Source organism: Euleptes europaea, chromosome 6, assembly GCF_029931775.1.
Source record: "Euleptes europaea isolate rEulEur1 chromosome 6, rEulEur1.hap1, whole genome shotgun sequence".
Classification (NCBI taxonomy): domain Eukaryota; kingdom Metazoa; phylum Chordata; class Lepidosauria; order Squamata; family Sphaerodactylidae; genus Euleptes; species Euleptes europaea.
In genome coordinates this window covers 61,038,629-61,058,931 of record NC_079317.1, presented here as the reverse complement: position 1 = coordinate 61,058,931, position 20,303 = coordinate 61,038,629, and the positions used below count along the sequence as shown (strand labels likewise).

The following is a 20,303-nucleotide window of genomic DNA, read 5'->3' as shown; positions in this document are numbered from 1 at the left end:
AGGCTAACACATCTAAAGCTATCTTTTAGAAAGACTGACTGATAGTGGTCATCTTCCAGAGGCTGTTGTTGGGGATAAGCTTTAAACTGGAGCTTGCAGCTTGGCAATTCTCTATTGGTTCATTTCTAACTGTTTGGAAGGAATATTATCTGATTTATCACTGTTCTAATATATCAATTGTCTTTGAAAGCTTTTCCAAGGTTTTCAACTTCTATTTTGTGCTCTTCAGATTTATTAACTGCAAAGAATTGATCAGGTGTGGGTGGCTCTTTTGTGAAGTACATCACTTCTCTAGTTCTAAAGCTGTTTGCTGGATTTGTTGAAAATGATTGCTGCGTGGCCAAACTTTTTAAAAAAAAAATCCTGCCATTTAAGCAAGGTTCTTGCAGTCCTCTTGGACGGACTCTGAACTATAGCCCAAGACATAGCATGTGGATACAGAAAATAAACAGTAAGAATGGGACTCAGTTCAGGCCTATCAGTTCAGGACCTCTTTGACTCCAAATGATTAGGAATCTAGCGCGTGCTAGATAGAATTTTGGACTCTCAGCACTAGAGCACAGTCTGCATAATGCAACTTACCATTTTCCAGGTGGTAAAATGTCTTTGTCGAGAGTATTTGCCACAAGTGTTAATAATTGCAAACATTAACCTGCATTGCATAGAGTAAATGTTTTTTAACTTTTCCTTTGCAATGTATTTCCCTCCATACCTCTCCTGAAGCTCCAGAGCTTCCATATCCCTAAAGTTATTGTGAGCTTCCTAAATGAAGTTGTAGAAGTCATTACTTTGAAGGGATGACTACAGTTAGTCTCAGTTCTTTTGGATGGTACAGAATCAAAACTGTATGACCTGCCAATACTGAAAGCCTGTTTCCTCAGGAGTATAATGCAAATTCTCTCATTGTGAAGTCATCATGGGGTTGCTAAAGTGGATTCCTGAGGTGGCAAGCTACCAACTCAACATGCCAAATGTGCATGGCAACTCTTATAAATGAACAAATCGGTCACATTTAAACAGAAATATCAAACTGTTTTAATAACTGGATATACTTGCTTGAAATGGGCAGTGCTTGAATCTGTATTTTGCTTCAGGAAGTCACATGTTTATTGTGCCACAGTTATTTTTAGGCAAGGGCATACATCTGATGAATAAAAGCCCTTACCATAATTCATTTGTTACTCTTTAGGTGCCACAAGAATATTGCACATTTCAGATTTTCAGATCTTTAAAAAAAATCTGAGCATTGTGTCCCTGAAAGAAGTATGCTTTCAGATACTGTAGGAAGGGATATCACCAAAGCCTTATGACCACTGCCTGGCAATTTTTCTGTAGCTATTTTAGTTTTAGCACCTTCCTTATCTGTAGGTTTACACAACTCCAGGGTGGAAGACAAGTAGAAATCCCAATCAGCACTATGTACATCACTTTGTCTGTGTTCCCATTGCAAGGTTAATCCCAAACAATTAGGCTGTGACATTAACTGCCATCTAAGTGGAGGTGACAGTGTGTAATGTTGCATATCCCTTCTGACTACAATTCAACAACAGAAAGTATTGGATGTTCTGCTTTTGTTGTGGGTGGAATTTTCTTTATTACCAGTTGGTTTATGACCCTTAGTGGGATACTGAACTGTTCTACTGACTCTAGAAACCATCACAATACATAACATTTTGATTAAAAAATAAAATTAGTGTATTTCATTTGCTCTGAGGATGTACTGCTATGTCTTCCATGTAGCCCAGAGATCCCTTGGTGGAAAGTCTCTCTTCCAGTCGACATAATTTTATTTATTTATTTATTTAAACATTTCATCCTGCCTTTCCTTGTAGTTCAGTGCAGCTTACAATAATAGTTGTGAGCTGATACAACCTCATGGGTTTTTATAGGATAAGGGTGTGCATGTGCATAAAGTGTCCATGCCTATAGCTCCCTGTGCCTTGTTCTTGGTTATCATAGCTGATCATGCATTCACCAACTCAGCCATTTTTCCCTGTATGTGAGGAATTCTGAACAGAGGCTCTGGCCTAACTTCTTCCTTTAGTGTGGAATAATCCATGACTTCTCACAGGAGTCATCTTCCCTGACCATCAGAAAGCTACAACACCATCAGTATGTGATCATCTCTTAGCTGGTGTAGCTCTCATAAACATATAATTTTATAATCTCTGTAGATCTGAGGCATCACTGTAGAAAGTCACATTGAAGAATACTTCTAGAAGGAGGCCAGCAGGAATTGCCTTCTTTTTTTCAATAAGTCCTGCTAAACTTCTCTAGAACAAAAATATGGGAAGAAAATAGAAAATTCGTATGAACACATGAAGCTGCCTTGAATCATACCCTCGGTCTGTCAAGGTCAGTATTGTCTACACTGACTGGCAGCAGCTAACCAAAGTCTCAAGTAGAAATCCTGTCACATTACCTACTGTCAGATCCTTTTAACTGGAGGTGCCGGGGATTGAACCTGGGACCTTCTACATGCCAAGCAGATGATCCACTGAGCCTCCCCCATCCCCCATGGGTTGGATCCCATGCATTGCAAGCACAATTGCACTGACAGAAATGAACTTCCCTGCTTTCCCATTTTCACTGCAGTATTCTGTGTTTCTTGGAATCCTGATCCTGGGGTTCATGGACCTTTGGGTACAGAAATAGGGGATTGCAGAGGAAGAGACAATTAGCAGAAATATTGCACTAGCAGAAGCACTGCTTACATGAGGGGATTGATGCATAGGGCTCCACCCCAATATATTTGAAGTGAGGTCCAATAAAACACACCTATAGACAGATTAAAAACAAGTGTCTGAAAGCCCTGAACTGTGGAAGCTTTTTAATACAGTATAATTGTTATGACATATTGAGGTCAGGGAGCAACTATTGTTGCTAAGCATTGGAGTTTGTCCATTTTCTCTTGGAGTACAAGATGACAGCTGCACAGGATACAGTGCAGAGGGGGTAAGGCAACCTCCTCATGGAAGAGGACTGAATGACAGGTCCTGATGGCATACTTATTATTTACCTGGTCCCTGTATCAGTTGTCATGAAAGCAATTTTTGTTGTTCTCAAAATTCAAGTAGGATTATAGAACTCAATGCCAGTCAACCAGAGGGATAATACTGGATATAAACTGCAAAAATTTGAAGTGTAAGCACTGTTGTTCTAACGAGGGCTAGGATCTTAGGAACTATGTAGTAGATACTACCAGATTTTCTCACAGTGCTAAAATTAAATGATGATCAGCATTAGCACCTCATTTGCTTTCATTTTATCATTGGCGTCATACAACCTTTTTGTGGAATGTTGCAAATGTCTGTTCCTAAGAGGCAATGGGTTTGCTCAGTCTGCAGCTCCCATGGCTGACCTGTGAGATGATGCATCACATAATATCACAGAGGAACTGAACGGAATATCCAGAAACAATTCAAGAATTGGGATCCATATCACTTGATGGCTGCAAGCAGAGCTTTTATATTCATTGGCATTACCTTAGTCTCAGCCATTTTTTTCCCAATAGAGGCAGGTCACCTGTGAAGCAATAAGCCATTCATTGATGAGATCCTGAGCAATGATCATACTTGTACAGCCTCTATTCTTTCTTCCTATTAACTCAGGGAGATAAGCTGAGCCAGCACATTCTTCATTTACTGGGGAATGAATGTGTGAACTACTTTAAGTACTTCAAATGGGTTAATACAATAAGAAGGAAGAATAGTTCAAGGGGAGGTGTAATACAATGAATGGCCACAAGCTGTGTGTGTGTGTAAAGTGCCGTCAAGTCACAGCCGACTTATGGCGACCCCTTTTTGGGGTTTTCATGGCAAGAGACTAACAGAGGTGGTTTGCCAGTGCCTTCCTCTGCACAGCAACCCTGGACTTCCTTGGTGGTCTCCCATCCAAATACTAACCAGGGCTGACCCTGCTTAGCTTCCGAGATCTGACGAGATCAGGCTAGCCTGGGCCATCCAGGTCAGGACGGCCACAAGCTGCTTGTCAACAAATTTAGTCTGGCAATCACAAGGCTTCTAACCATTAAAAAATAATATCTCTGAGTACCTTGTTGTGAGGGACTTAATATATTTAAAGCAAAGAAGGTAAAATTAATGGTAGAAAGAATTCAAGGGTTTGTCTATACTTGTAGATTTTTTTGGGTTAGTCAAGCCTTCTGCTTGGAGAAACAGAAGGACAGATTCTTTTTGTTTTTCACCCCATAGCTATAGTCAAGCACTGTGGTCAAAATTAGGCACTCAGCACGGCTTGTGGAATGTTTCTTAATGCAGCCTTCCTGCTGATACAGCATATGCTACTCCCATAACTCAGGGGAGATTTAGGAACAGTCTCTGATGCAAGGGTTATTTGCATTGCAACCCGTATCCTCCATCTTCTGCAGCAGTGGAGATGACAATAGCTGAAGATGCCATATCAGATTGGATGGATTGCTGCTAAAGTGCTAAGAAACTTTTTGTTTTAAGATGTTGGGATTTCCATGCATGGCTCATGTTTGCACGTTCAAGGCCTGATTGCCGTGCTTGAGATCAGCAAAGAAGCAACTTAGTTGGAGTTTGCTTTTCCTCTTGCAGCAGGCAGTTCAGCTCATTTGTCTGAGATGCCCATGATGCAACTCTAAGCAGACTACAACACCATTAGTCTATAGCTCTGCATAAGAGTGCACTGCTTGTTGTATTTCTTTTTTCAACCACCATCTTTAGTTTAAAGCCCCTTTCTTTCTGCCCTTTGTAAGCCCTGTACAAGCCTGATCCCTGCTTAAATGTCACACTCCTCGTCTTTGTAGAGCTTTTTGCTTGGCTAGATTGAATGCTAACCCTAATGCAGGGCAGAATTCTGAATATACCATACTCAGACAGGATCTGCCCTTGCTCTTCTGGCTCTATTGACTCATTAGCTCATGCTCTTTTGGAATGCTGCTTTTACGAGGAACTTCGATTGCACTATATTTCCCCCCTTTTAACATACAAATCCAATGCCTCTGTGACTGACATAATACCTTTTTTACTAAGCGATAGGGACCCCAAGGCTACATTGTCAGTGGCAAGATTTGTTTCAGTCCTTATATCCCTCCAACACTAGATATATGCTGCTCAAGATCAATTGATCAAGGAGCTTCTAAAGGACAAAAGGAAAGGAAAGGCTTAAATGTCACAAACGGTATGAAAGAAGGATTGCAACATGATTGCATTCTGCAACCTGGATAAATTGATATAACTTGAATAATTTATTCTGTGCTCTGAATTTGAGCTCCTGTGATGTAAAATTCAAATAATCATGCTGTCAAATGTGTCTGTCCATGGCAGTCATTTGGGGAAACAAATGCAGCTTGTCGTTCAAACAGTGGTTCAACCATTAGTTTTGCCAGTTTGGGAGCTGGATATCTGAGCAGCTGGGTAAATCCGTTGCCTTAGTACAGAGATTGGCTCTGTCTCCAACAAGTCACTTGAGTCTGGGAACTGTCGCTAAATGCAGATTCACTGGTAACAAGCCTGCAGAGTAATGAGATGATTTCTTCAACCCCTGGGAGCCCCATGCATTTGCAGGAAGAGGCCTAACTGTCTCTTGTTGCTCATGCAACATGCACGCCTCTGCTACAGAAAGGGTTGGTCGGTGTGCCCCCAGAGGCTTCTAATAGCTTCTTCCAAGTTAGTATAAATCCCCATAGGAACCAAAGGAGATGCGGGGGTGGGGGGTAGTTTTCAGCTAGTAAGCACCATGGACAGGGATTTCTGTTACAAAACGCTGTAGCAGAAGCAAGAGAATTAGCTTGCTAATCTTTTTGCGACAATAGAATGTAAAACACTCTCTAAAATTAATATCAGTTTGTCCCAGTGAAACTAATCCATGGAATTTAAGCCCCTCCCACAGCCATATGGAGAGATAAAGGAAGGAAGGGGAAAAAAACCCTTCTTCACTGTTGTATGAAACATGGTCTTATGGAGGGATGCAGCTGACAAGCTCTGCATTTGCTTTGTCACGATCAATAGCAAGAATAAAATTCAGTGAATAAGCACAGAGCTAAATTGAGGAAGCAGAGACGAGGGGGGGGAGAGCAGCATATGATGAGAGGTCCCATGTGAACACTAAGAGGTTCTATGAGAATGCAGATAATAGAGGTATAATGGCAAAGGGATGAGCTTGTATTCCAAGCAAGGTGGTCCTTGCCTTGTCACTGAATTCGATTCCATTCAGTCACTTGCTGTCACCATCAGCCAATGCAAGTCCCTCTTATGAAACATCTTCACATGATTTCTGCTAAAGTTAGATTGACTCCTTAATTCAGCCATTTCCCAAGAGTTAGTCTGTTCCTGTAGAGTGGCTGTATCAACTGATTGGTTGGGATGCATGCTTAACAAAGGAGAGATGCCACCATTGCTTTTTCCAGTGCTCTTTGAAATTCACGTTGTATGTAATGGGAGAAATTATAGAGTCAAATTATCCCCTTGGCCCAGAAATAGTAGCAAGATGCTCTGGGGCCTTTGCATGTAAAGCAGGTGCCTGAGGATTGTGGTGGAACACTTTTTTTTCTTTTTGCAAAGCCTGAGTTCAGCCTTTTTTACATCACAGAAATATGTAGATTGATCTGCCAGCAGTAGGAAAAATCAACGGGAAAGGGTGCAGGTTTTCTATGAACACGAGAGCACAAGAACTGCCTTACTGGATCGTGGCAAAGGTCCATCTAGTCGAACATTCTGTCTCCAGTGGTGACTAGCCAAATGCTCCATGGATGCTCACAAACTCAGCACAGTGGAAAGTGTCTTCCTCATTCATGAGTTTGGCATCTTCCTCTGAGAAAATCTGAGGTTTGGCTGTTGTCAGAGATAGGATAGTGAGCTAGATTGCCCATGGGTCTAATCCAGTCTGGCAGCTCTGATGGGAAAAACCAGACTGGAAATGAAAGACTGGCAGGAAGTAGAAAAGATGGTATAACAAAAACCAAGAAAAGTGGTAAGACACCAGGAAAGCATTACAGAAGGACATGCATGAGGAAAGAAAGAAAGAAAGAAAGAAAGAAAGAAAGAAAGAAAGAAAGAAAGAAAGAAAGAAAGAAAGAAAGAAAGAAAGAAAGAAAGAAAGAAAGAGTGGGTGAGATACAGCGGCCAAAAAGAAAAAAGCCAGAGGTGATAAAATGTTGACTAAACCCCTTATAGGTTATACAGCTTTAGTAATTAAAACTGGTATTCTTATGATCAACAACGTCCAGTAAAACTGAATTTCACTTCTCTTTTCCCTATCAGGGCTGTAATTTAGGGACTTCAGTACATTTCCAACCATAGGACAGATCTTTATTTTAGTAATTTGGAGGACCACTGTCATATCCTCCTTATATGAGGTAGGCTTACTAGTAAGGGTTTGCCTACATTCAGGATGATGTCTTAAAGTATAGTGTTTCTTAGATGCATGATCTGCAAAGTGCTGTGTAATGAATGAGGCATGTACCTTTCATAACACTTTGGCAAGCAGAGTGCTTGTCTTTTAGGGCCCCAATTGTTTGATAGGATGGCTCCAGTAGCTTCTGTGGTTTAAATTAAGCTCTTGCCAGAAACTCTTAATGAACATAGAGTTGCTGCTGTTGACCTAACTCCACAGACATTCTTAAAAGCTTCAAATCCAGCTAGGTTTTGGATTTGTCCCAAGTGTCGATCCCTGGGCAAGTTACAATGTTCTTGTGTGCCTGAGAGCCACTTCAGATATTGGAATATTGGTGAGTGAACAGGAAGATCTAGTGCTTTGCCCCTGTTGTGGTCTTCATCCCCATGTATCCCAAGACAGAATTTTTGCGTCTCTCTCCTTTGCATCTCATCTTGCTCCATTCTTGAAAGTAGTACAAGCAGTGATAGAGGGGTTGCTCATTAAATCTGCAGATGATACTAAATTGGGAAGGGTAGCATAGTAGAAGTCAGAGTCAAGATATAGGACAATCTTGACAGGCTGGAAAACTGGGCTAAAAATTTCAACAGAGATAAATGTGTGTGTGTGTGTGTGTGCAGTGCCATCAAGTCACTTCTGACCTATAGTGACCATATGAATTAATGACCTCCAAAACATCCTATGGTTTACATCTTGCTCAGGTCTTGCAGACTGAGGGCTATGGCTTCCTTTACAGAGTCAGTCCATCTCATGTTGGGTCTTCCTCTTTTCCTGCTGCCTTCAACTTTTCCTAGCATTATTGTCTTTTCCATTGAGTCTTGTCTTCTCATAATGTGACCAAAGTATAATAGCATCAGTTTAGTCATTTTAGCTTCTGGGGAGAGCTCAGGCTTGATTTGATCTAGAACCCACTGATTTGTCTTTTTGGGAGTCCACAGTATCCGTAAAACTCTTTTCCAACATCACATTTCAAATGAATAAATTTTCTTCCTGTCAGCTTTCTTCATTGTTCAACTTTCACACCCATACATAGTAATGGGGAATACTATGGCATGAATTAACTTGATCTTGGTCACCAGCAATAAATGTAAAGTTCTTCATTAGGTTAGGAAAAATCAAATGCATAATTATAAGGTGGGAGAGACTTGACTTGGCAGTAGTGCATGTGAAAAGGACCTAGGAGTCGTAGTAGAGCTTATACTGAACATGAGTCAGCAGTGTGATGTGGTAGCTAAAAAGGCAAATGCAGTTTTGGGCTGCATCAACAGAAGTATAGTGTCCAGATCACACAAAGTGATGGTATCACTTTACTCTGTTCTGGTTAGACCTTACTGGGAGTATAGTGTTCAGTTTTGGGCACCACAGTTTAAGGAGAATGTTGACAAGCTGAAATGTGTCCAGGGGTGGACAATGAAGATGATGAAGAGTCTGGAGACCCAAGTCCTGTGAGTAAAGGTTGAAGGAGCTGGGTATGTTTAGCCTAGAGAGGAGATGACTAAGAGGTGATATAATAGTCAACTTCAAGTACTTGAAGGGCTGTCATATAGAGGATGGTGCGAAGTTGTTTTCTGTTGCCTCAGAAAGTTGGACCAGAACCAACGGCTTAAAATTAAATCAAAAGAGTTTTCAGCAAGACATTAGGAAGAACTTCCTGACAGTTAGAGTGGTTCCTTGGTGGAACAGGCTTCCTTGGGAGGTGGTGGGCTCTCCTTCTTTGGAGGTTTTTATGCAGAGACTGGGCTCAGCTCTCATGGCTTTTTCTTACATGCCCAGCGTAATGCTAATCGCCACTTTGGGGTGAGGAAGCAATTTTCCTCCAGGCCAGATTGGCCAGGGATCCTGGAGGTTTTTTGCCTTCCTCTGGGCATAGAGCAGGGGTCACTAGAGGAGTGGGGAAGTAGTTATGAATTTCCTGTGTTGGCAGGGGGTTGGATTCAATGACCCTTGAGGTACCTTCCAGCTCTGTGTTTCTAAGTCCATCAGCTGGGGTCAACTTGTTGACCCCCATGGTGTTAGAGATAAGAAACTTTTGTTTCACACAGAGTTGCCAACAGACTGGAGAAAAAAATGCCCTCCCGCTTAATCATGGATAAATGTGTAGAAAAAGGCACATGAAGCTTCTCATGGCATGGAGGTAAATAACATCCTGTTAAACCTATTAATTAAAGGGGCAGGACATTTCTTTCTCCAGGCTGCTGGGTCCCCTTGCTTCAGGTGATATGAGGGACCATGAAGCACTTCCTCTTCAACACATAACTACCACATCATAAGCTACCTTCAGGTCCCCCTCATAATAATATGGATAATAGCACTTCACTGCTCTGGAGAGTTATGATGATAAATATAATAAAGGCTCTGAATCACTTAAAGCTTTGATAAAGGGTGCTATCTAAAAGCCACTTGATGTAAAATGGCTGTCAGATAGAGGAAGACCTAAATTTTATCCATATGGTTGCTGCTCCACACAGTAAGCCATCCAGGGACAGTGGGTTACCACATGAATCAACTGCCTCATGCTTTGTCTCTTTGATTTATTTGCTTATTTAGAACATTTACATGCAGCAACCTCAGCTTTTTTTTTTTTCTCATGGGGTGGCTTCCAGCAGTTATAATACAAAAATGATCATAAAAAGAGTAACATGACAAAAACAAAAAAACTCAGAGTACAGTATAAAAACAATATAGTTAAAAATGCTTCAGCAGTGGGGAGCCCCGTGGCGCAGAGTGTTAAGCTGCAGTACTGCAGTCATAAGCTCTACTCTCACGACCTGAGTTCGATCCCAATGGAAGTTGGTTTCAGGTAGCCGGCTCAAGGTCGACTCAGCCTTCCATCCTTCCGAGGTCGGTAAAATGAGTACCCAGCTTGCTGGGGGTGAAGGAAAGATGACTGGGGAAGGCACTGGCAAACCACCCCGCAAACAAAGTCTGCCTTGGAAACGTCGGGATGTGACGTCACCCCATGGGTCAGGAATGACCCGGTGCTTGCACAGGGGACCTTTACCTTTTACCTAGTGGGGAGTACATGCAGTAAAATTCAGAGCAGACAAAAGGATATTTGGGGAACAGTTATGGATCAGGGGAGTGGGAAACAATTTTTTTAAAGGTAGGAATGTTTTTGCCTAGTGCGTGAAGGTCAGAATACCTGTGCAGAGAGAGTCCTACAGTTAAGGTGCACCACACCTGAGAAGGACCTGTCTCTAGTGCTCATCCAATTCCCCCACAACGCACACAGAACAGTGCCTCAGAAGCAGATCTTAACTGAAGGGGAGATTCATCATTCCTATGAATGCATTTGTGGTGGCCTAGAGAAAACCACAGGGCAGCTGCCAGTCCTTGTGATGAACTTCTGTTGATCACCACACTTGGATGCAGTGGTGGCCATTTCGTGTGAAGAACATGTCTTGAATGAATCAGACAAAGCTGTTGGCCAACAACCTCAGTCCTGCCAGGCCTGTTGTGAAAGGTCAACAGTGAGATCAGAAGGACAGCCAAACATTTGGAGAATTAATGATTTTATAGCACCTTTCTTTTATTCTAATATGTGAGAAATGTGTCCAGTAGGAAGATTTTTTTAAAACCACTGATGGTTAGGATTTACTGTTCCACTGATTGACAGAGTGATCCAAGATAATACATGAGGGATTTTAACTGACAACATCCTGGAATCCCTTGTCTGGTTAGCAAGGGGTTGTAACCTCAGGACAGTGACCATGAAGTAATGATCTCTGGTACCTTGATGGGAATAAACAAGCTGCTTGCTTTGTGCTGCCCATTTACATTTCTCATGTAATGATATTTCGCTTGCTGGGGAGTAAAAGCAGCTAGGTTGTCCACTGGCACCCAGGAGTGTGGTTCCATGAAACACTTCTCTGTTGGGCAGGAGTGTTGCAAGGTCAAGGAAAGAATGGCTTGGCAGAGTTTAATGCCACTGATGTGGTAACTCGATTCCCCTCTTTCCCCTTGACTGCAGATGATGGGGGGGGGAGGAGAGAAGCAGGCAGCAGGAGCTGCTACTGATCAGGAATCTGCCTCGCTGAGGGAAGCAATGGACCAGGCGGAGTGCAGGGCTTGGCACCATCTCAGCCCAGAGGGTTATTTTTTTCCCCAAGACAGCTGATTCCATTTATTTTTAATGAGCTCCCTTAGATTGCGCAGTCAGAAGCAGAGAGCAGCGCAAACAGCAGTTTCTTCCGAGCTGGGACAGGCAGAGGAGACGGCACATACGCAACTCTATCCAGTTTTCCTCTTTGGGGAGATCTCTTTTAAACTGAGGGCCCTCCTCCTCTCCCCCCAGGACGGGGCCCCTCTTAAATGAAGCTTGAACTCAAAATGCAGTCGAGCACAGAAGAGGAGAGCTGGCTAGAGGACCAGTGGGAGAAATGGTAGGCAACTGTTGGGATGTCGGAAGGGGTGTGTTGCGTGGGGAGAGGGGAGGGAGCAGATTTTTTGGAGTCATTTTAAAAGGTGTTCTGCTTTGCCTTTAGCAGTTTATTTGCTTGTTCTCTGAGTAGACTCCCTTCCCTCAGTATAAGCAAGGGGTCTGCATAGCAGGTGTGGAATGCAGGGTGCAGACTTGGTTGCAAACTTTGCTGCAAAGACTGAAATGCAGACAGACAGAGACTAAATAATGCAGGGCTATGCTGGCGTAGAGTCCAAAGCAGGGCCCCTCAGTCAACAAGGGGAAAGAATCTTCTGTCAAAAGAGTTCCACCTCAGTATACAAGGAAGCAGATAGCAGGGTAGGAATGAAGAAAATATGCTTATTACTTATTGTTTATGCTCATGAACATGTGAACATCATGATGTTCACATATCGCAACTGTCTCATATCCTTCACTTTTTGCTGCCATTGATGGTTAGAATACTTGGTGTCCCAGAGCTGAAGAGGAAGATGCCTTTTGGCCTGTCATAATGGTATTTCTGTCAGTGTGGTGTACTGGTTAAGAGTGGTGGTTTGGAGCAGTGTACCGGGTTTGTTTTCCCCACTCCTCCACTTGAGCGGCAGACTCTAATCTGTAGTACCGGGTTGGTTTCCCCACTCCTCCACATGAAGCCTGCTGGATGACCTAGGGCTAGTCTCAGCTCTCTTAGAGCTCTCTCTGCCCCACCTGTCTCACAGGGTGTCCGTTGTGGGGAGGGGAAGGGAAGGTGATTGTAAGCCAGTTTGATTCTTCTGTAAGAGGTAGAGAAAGTCGGCATATAAAAACCAACTCTTCTTCTTCTCACTGCCACCCAAAGCACTGTGTATGAAACAGGGATCAAATTCAGCACTTCTGGATATTGGGAGGTTATAGCTATGTAACATTCTGCAGCCTGGCTGTTTTGGTCATTGGCCATTAGCATCCAAGAGACTCACACAGATATTTTCATAATAGGATGAATTTTATCAGAAGTGATTGTGTGACTCCTGTGGCCTTTCTGAAACAAGAGAAGAAATACATTGATACTTTGGTACTCTATTGCACTCCCTAATGCTCTCCCCCTTCCTTTCTCCTCCTTTCTCCCAGTGTGCAAACCCTTTGAGAGGTATCGGCTACATGCCCCCCTTCTCCTTTGCTCACCCACAGATATCACTGTTGTAGCCCTGCTGTGGACCCCCCCACCCTCCAATATTTACCTTGGAGACCATTATGTTTTTAGTGCTGGAAAGCCCTGGGCCCAATCTCACTATGACTAGGGCTGTTGAAAAAAAAAATCTAGAGAGCGGCAAATCCAAGGCAAAATCTCCCGTGCTAACCATTGCAATGCAAAGCAACACGCGAGCGACCATGGAAAGGAACAGAGGCGCACTAGGCTAGCTATAGCAAAAAGGGAAAAAGGAGCAGGTGACTTGGACCGTGAAAATGTATTGTGAAAGTGAGCAGCAAAACAGACCGTGCAAAAAAAAAACCCCAGAGTTTGTATTTTCTGCCCTGCTCTTTCTTCTCATGGTGGAGGGACGCTCCCCCTTATGCAAACGACCCCACCAAACTCAAGCAAGTCTCACCAGCACCACCACCCCACCTCTCCAACCAATATGGCGCCACGGTGCACCCCCCAAATGGGGAAAAAATCCAAGATGCAGGGGATCTCACGCAAGCCGCCCCATTGCACTCAACCCCAGGCTAGAGGCAAAAACAGTGAAAAACACCAAGGAGGAGGCTCGACACCAAGGGTGCCGAGCGGAGAGAGACTCGCTAGCCGCTGCACAGACAACTTTAAACTTTACTTTAAAAGCAGTACACACACACACACACAGAGGTGAGCGGTCACACACCCCTCGGCAGAATGGGCAAAAGCCTCCTTTGGCTTCTCCCCCCCCCACAGAAACTGCCCCCCCCACAGACTCTGCTTCCCCCCCCACACACACACACGGGAAAAAATGATAGATTAAAGCCCCAAAAGGGGTCTTACTGTGGGTGTCTTCTGTTCCATCAGGAGGGACTGGGTAATCCAATACGATTCCATTTAAGCACGGGAGGTTTTGCCTTGGATTTGCTGCTCTCTAGATGCATAGGATTGGCTGATCCCATTCATCCCAATAGGGAAAAGGGGAGACCCATATCTCTGGACCCCCTGATCCCAGCTTTACAAAACTTGGGGGTTCTTACAAGAAGCCTCATCTGAAGCTACGCTGAAAGTTTGGGGGCTGCACCCCCAAAAATGCGCCCCCTGCAGCCACGGAAAGGAGCGAATGTGCACACGCACACCCCCCACACACGGATTTCTCTCTCACACAAACAGATACTCTCTCTTTCTCTCCCCGGGCCACGCAGCAGCTGGGCTCACGTGCTCAATCGCGACTGATTGGCCAGAGGAAGACCCTGCTTGGCCACCGATTGGCCGCGGGAGAATGCTGCTTACTAACGGATGATTATGCTGCTGTGCCGAACCCCGAATTTGCCAAATTTATTCGCCGAACACCCCGAACTCGCCGAATTCGGCTCCCCAGTTTCCAGCCTTTTTTGAGTTCAGTTCCATCCGAACTAAAAACCGTCAAATCGGGGGAAATTCGGCTGTTTTTCGGTTTGGGCCAAACTGAATCGACAGCCCTAACTATGACAAAGCAGTGAATTGAACTGTTGGGTGAGAGGAGAGAAAAGCAGGGGGAACTATGTGGATTGTGTTGCTTTTTGTCTAGCTTATTTTGTGTACCAGACAGCCACAGGTCAGCGTGGCAACTCTGCTGTACCTCCCAGTGTACTGTTGATAGTGCGCTGAAGCAGAGGAGACTCCCCCATGGATAATGAAGACGAAGGAAAGGTTCAGCTTGGGTCTGCGGTGAAAACAACAGCTTTTTTGCTGCTGAACCCAACTCTGTGCAGCAGGCTTTGCTTCAGCTATCAGCTGTAATTGCCCTGCATGGAGACTTGCCCTTGGCAAAAAGTCTCTCAGTGTTATCTACTGCTCTGCTGGTAACTGATCTACCAAGGGCTGATGGCTGTGTATTGGAGGGCTGGAGAAAGCACTTTGGCAAGGTTTAAGAAGAATTAGCATGGAGATAACCAATTATTCCCTTTCTTGCTTCACCCCCTTACTATGTTGGGAGTACACAAGTCAACATGTATGTTCTGGTTCCTGATGCTTACCTTGAGAATCTTGACAGTGTTGTGGGAGGATATTTGTGTCCTTTTGTGTAGGGCATGTGGGGAGGATATAAAAGGCCCTCCTTATCAACTTTGCAGATCCCTGGGGCATCTGGGAAAAACTGAGATCTAGCATGCACCTTGAAGGACATGGCATTGGGGGAGGGAGGCTTTGTGTCCCCAATTTACCCCTGGGCCATGCAAGGAAGGGTGAGGGAAACTAACCCTCTGCTTACTTTCAGTACACAGAACCAGGCTTCCTGCTTTATTAGCATTTTAAAGGGGAAAATACATTGTCATAGTAGCCTTCATCATTCTCTGCTGGCACTGGCTGGTTAACCTTTCTGTCAGAATCAGTGGAAGGTTCCTACCAGGCAAAGGTTCTGTTCCTTTTATCTCAACAGATGAAACTTCCCTGGATGAGTGCCTGAGGTTCTATAACCAAACATCTGTTCTGCCAACATCAGATTCATCTCAATTCTTGGAGAAACGGTGGTATTGTGGTTGAAATGTACATAGGATAAAAACATAGCTCGATATCTTTACTATACATTTGGGTTGAGTTTGCAGGAATTACTGAAAAATTAAGGCCAGCTATAGCATTACTGAAGAATTTTTCAAATTCTGCTCACAGCATTTCAGACCAAAAGGCAGCTTAAAGGCCTGGGTGGCCCTGGCTAGCCTGATTTCATCAGATCTCAGAAGCTAATCAGGGTTGCTCTGGTAAGTATTTGGATGGGAGACCACCAAGGAAGTGCTAAGCAAAGGCAGACAATGGAAAACCACCTCTGAACCTCTCTTGCCTTAAAAAGCCTACGGGGTCACCATAAGTCAGCTGCGATTTGACAGTACTTTCCACCACAGCATAAATAAACAGAGATATCAGAGTGCTAGAAATGTGATGGTTGGTTTTTGCTGAACTTTGTTGTAGTGGATGATGATGAGGGTGGTGTAAGGACGCATTAAGAAAAAGAACTTAATGCGTCCTTATGCCCAAAAGCTGCATATAAATTATGTAAAATTCACGTGGGGCTACCCATCCTCAATAATTATATTTGAAGATGGAAAGAGACTTATAGCACATAATACTTCTGAAGTGAAAGAACTGCTTAAAAAGCTGGGAATTAATACAGAAGACATGAGTGAGCAGGAAATGGAAGAAACAGAACTCTGCGAGGACCCTGAAGAAGGAGGTTCAGGAGAGCCGAAAAACGTCCCAGGACAGACTCACAAAGTGGAACCACCTAAAAGGGAAGTATACAAGCTTAAAATGAGCTAATGTTTAATATTTAATAGCATTAAGGGGAGGGAGGGTATGCGTGCACTCCATGAGGTGGAGAGAGGGATTGATGCATTCTCCCCAAAAGTTTTCTCAACCATAGGGGTGGGGGAGAAGGGGAGGGGTAGGTTAGTTATATAAAATATCCACAGCCACGGAGTCCCAAAGCCCAAAATAATAAGGAATATGGATAGGTCAATAAGATTACTTACACTGAATGTCAATGGATTAACTTCAGATCTTAAGAGAGATAGGATATCTAAATTGGCGAAAGATCAAAAGATTGATGTAATATGCCTCCAGGAAACATGACAGAAAGCCGCTGTTAAATGATCTGGCCTGGGAGACATTAGCAGAAGCCAGAAATGACACTAAAGTTAAAGGGGTAGCAGTATTGATTCATAAGAAATTTAAAGCGGAGGAAGTGGAAAAAATGGTAGACAGAGATGGTAGATACTTGCTAGTTAAATTTAAACTGGAAGGTAAGAGGTATACAATAGTAAATATTTATGCCCCAAACAAAGGGCAAAAGAAGTTTTTATGTAGAATATTTAAAAAAACCAAACAATTCTCAGAGGGGAAATTATTATAGCAGGGGATCTAAATATTGACATTACAAAAGATAAAATAATTAATCTGAAAGAATGGGGACTGAAAGAGGCGCACGAACTTATGGGCTATCAACCCAAACCCACCCACATATCCAGCAGACATAAAACAGCATCTTGTATAGATTACATAATCCTAGGAAAGAGTAGTAATATGAACATTAAAGGAATCAAAACTCACCCAATCTGGATATCTGACCATGCTCCAATAAGTGTTGAAATAGAATTAAATCAGCAACAAACAAAAAGATCCTGGAGGTATAATAATTTAATAATGGCTAAAGAAGAGGATAGACAATATATGAAAGAGCAGATAAGGCTGTATTTTGAGGAAAACAGAGGGACGGTCTCTACTAATATCTTATGGGATGCTGCAAGGCGGTGATAAGGGGGTATTGTATAAAGAAAGAAAAGAATATAAAAAGAGAGCGGCACTCAAAAAGACAATTCAAAATCCAGGAATTGGAGAGGTTACAAAGTAAACAAACGAACAAATATAACCCCAGTTTACAGAATCAAATAAAAGAACTTAAAAAACAACTAGAGGCTTTAGACTCAGCAACACTATGGAAAAGGGAAGTTATGGTGAGGAATGCATTCCAAAGAAATAGTATTAATTCAGCAAAAAGACTGGCAAATTACTTGAAAAATAGGAAGGAAAGACAAAGGGTAAAAAGTATAAAAGTAAATAGCCAAACAACACAACACCCTAAAGAAATTACGGAGGCATTTGAGTCTTTCTATAAAAATCTATATAAGAAGAGGGACATAGTAGATTTTGAAGAAGAGATTAACACAACATTGAAGGAGCATGAGAAAGTTAAACTGGGAGAGGATATCACATTGCAAGAGATAAAAGATGTAATTAAAGAACTGAAAAAGGCTTAGATGGGTTTACAAGTGAGTTTTATAAGGAAATGGTAAAAAGTTTAGCCCCAGAACTTCAGACGGTGTTCAATGAAGTCTTGAAGGGTAAGAAGGCCCCAGACTTATGGAGACAAACAGAAATAATAGTGATTCTAAAACCACAGAAAGACCCTGAAGAGGTAGACTCATATAGACCCATAAGTCTTCTTAATCAAGACTATAAGATCTTTGCAAAAATAATGGCAAATAGACTAAAGAAGGCTATCCCTAATATAATAAAAGAAGACCAGTACAGATTTGTAAAAGATAGGAACATAGCCCACCCCATTAGAAATATAATAAATGTCCTGCAACATGGCCAGTGAAAAAAACTGGGCCTCCTAAAACTGGATGTATTCAAAGCCTTTGACACCCTTTCCCAAGAATACCTGTGGCAGACTATGAGTAAGTGCGGGATAGGGAATATTTATATAAATGCAATTCAGGAGATATATAGAGACGGAACAGAAGTGGTGAAGGTTAACAACGATCACTCACAAGCCTTTCAGATTCAGAGAGGAGTTTGTCAGGGCTGTCTGCTTTCACCGCTCTTATTTATTATAGCGATAGAACAGTTAGCTGAAAGGATAAGAAATAATGCAAGGATAGAAGGCTACAAGATGAAGAAAGAAGAAATGAAAATCAATTTATTTGCAGATGACATCATAGTTATCATGACAAACCCTAAAGAAGCGATAAAAGAAATAAAGATTATACTAGATTTTGAACGCTGCTCAGGATTTAGAGTCAATATGGCTAAATCAGAAATTATGTATCTCAATGTGAACAAAGACGAAAAAAATAGATAAATAAAATTACAAATATAGGGATGGGAGCTAAAAAGTTTACATATTTAGGTATAGTACTACAAAAAAATATTAATAGAATTCCGGAGATCAATTATAATATGATATGGAGAAAGATAGAGAAGGATATGAAAAAGTGGAGAAATAAAACTCTAGGTATTTCTTCTAGAATTAGAAATACTAAAATGTTCTGGGTGCCTAAGTTAACGTATTTATTTCAGACGATACCACTAGGAATTCGTACAAATAAGTTAGAACAATGGAATAGAAGGATAAGAGGGTGGATATTTGGTAGTAAAAAATGTAGAATTTAAAAAAGGTTGGTATATAGCCATAGATCAGAATTGGGTTGGGGAGTCCCCAACTTGAATAGTTATTATGACGCCTTTCAAGTAAAGTTATTATTAGAGATAGGAGAAGGAAGCGACCAGAAATGGGTTAGATTCGAAAACGAGATTAACAGTGACACAGGGCGTTTTGGTATCTTCTCCAAAGTTATAAATAAAGACTTAAAATCAATCACAGGGCCCAGACGCTCAGCCATAGAAGTATGGAGTAAATGGCAGCCTCTATGGCTAGGGAGGACCTCAAGATGGGCACCACTAGAGACCATGTACAGCAAGACAAGGGAAAATAAAAGGTGGGAAATCCTAAGGTCAAAAGGATACTATAGACTGGGAGATATGTTCACAGGAGGAACCCTAAAACCTGTACAGGAGATAGTAGAAGAGATAGGTAAGCAATACTGGTTAAAAATAACAGGTCTCTATAAAATGGTTAAAAAGATTAATGAAAAAGGGAAAATATGGATAGAGGAACCAATGGAAGAAATATACAAAGAAATGCAAAAATCAAAACAAGGATTAGCAGGAAAAATTTATAGGAAAATGATATCAAACAAAGACAAGACAATATCATATTTACAAAAAACTTGGAGTAAAGAAGGTCAGATATCAGAAAACACAGTAGGTAAAATTATGAAAGGAATAGAGGAAATTAAAGTGATTAAATTTAATGAGTTGGAACATAAATTCTTTACAAAATGGTAGAAAACACCAGCGCAATTAGCAAATATGTTTCCGGGATTGAGCCCCATGTGCCGGCATTGTAGACAATCTAAAGGATGGTTCTCCCACATGTGGTGGGAATGCCCAGAGGTCAGGTTTTTTGGACAAAAATATTAAAAATTATAAGGAGAATATGTAAAGTACCCTTAACTATAGATTTTAATCTAATGTTAATGAGTATAACAGGGAATCTGGCAGTAAATAAGGGGGATCAAGCCACATTTAAGGCTATGATACTAGCAAGCAAAGCAGTTATTGCTCTGGGATGGAAGGATAAAAGTAAATGGATGGTAGAAATCTGGCACAATTATTTGTTTGAATTTATACAGTTGGATATAGTCGAGAGGCTGCGCCAGAAGACTACATGGGAAGACAAGATTACAGAAATCAGGAGGAGATGGAAGACCTACCTAGAGTGGATATCAACAGAAGGAAGAAAAGACAATCAGTGGAAGATTCAGACTTTGTGCCCGTGGCTGGGACTAAAAGATTAAAAACTACAAGGAGAAGGAGGGGGGAAGGGAGGGGGTGGAAAGGGTTAAAAGGAAATATGAAATGTACGGGATAAAAACAATAAGTAACATACATCAAAAACCTGTATAAAAAGAACTAATTAAAAAAAGGAAAAAGTGTATACATCTTGACTTCTGCCTCGAGTGATTTAGTGTATGTGCATCATCTTCTCAATCCATATAT

At 42.1% G+C, this 20,303-nt stretch overlaps 1 protein-coding gene across 2 annotated transcripts in view; it reads left to right on the top strand.

Moving 5' to 3' along the window:
- MAPK8IP1 (mitogen-activated protein kinase 8 interacting protein 1) overlaps positions 1-20,303 on the top strand; it is a 69,339-nt gene that overhangs the window by 5,334 nt on the left and 43,702 nt on the right. Inside the window, exon 1 of one of the 2 annotated variants that reach the window (XM_056851503.1) lies at positions 11,672-11,759. The exons of the other annotated variant lie outside the window; for it this stretch is intronic. Within the exon in view, the coding sequence (XP_056707481.1) occupies positions 11,689-11,759 (71 nt within the window). The 5' untranslated portion in view covers positions 11,672-11,688. Of the gene's footprint in view, positions 1-11,671; positions 11,760-20,303 lie in introns of those variants that run through there. 2 annotated transcript variants of the gene reach the window in all.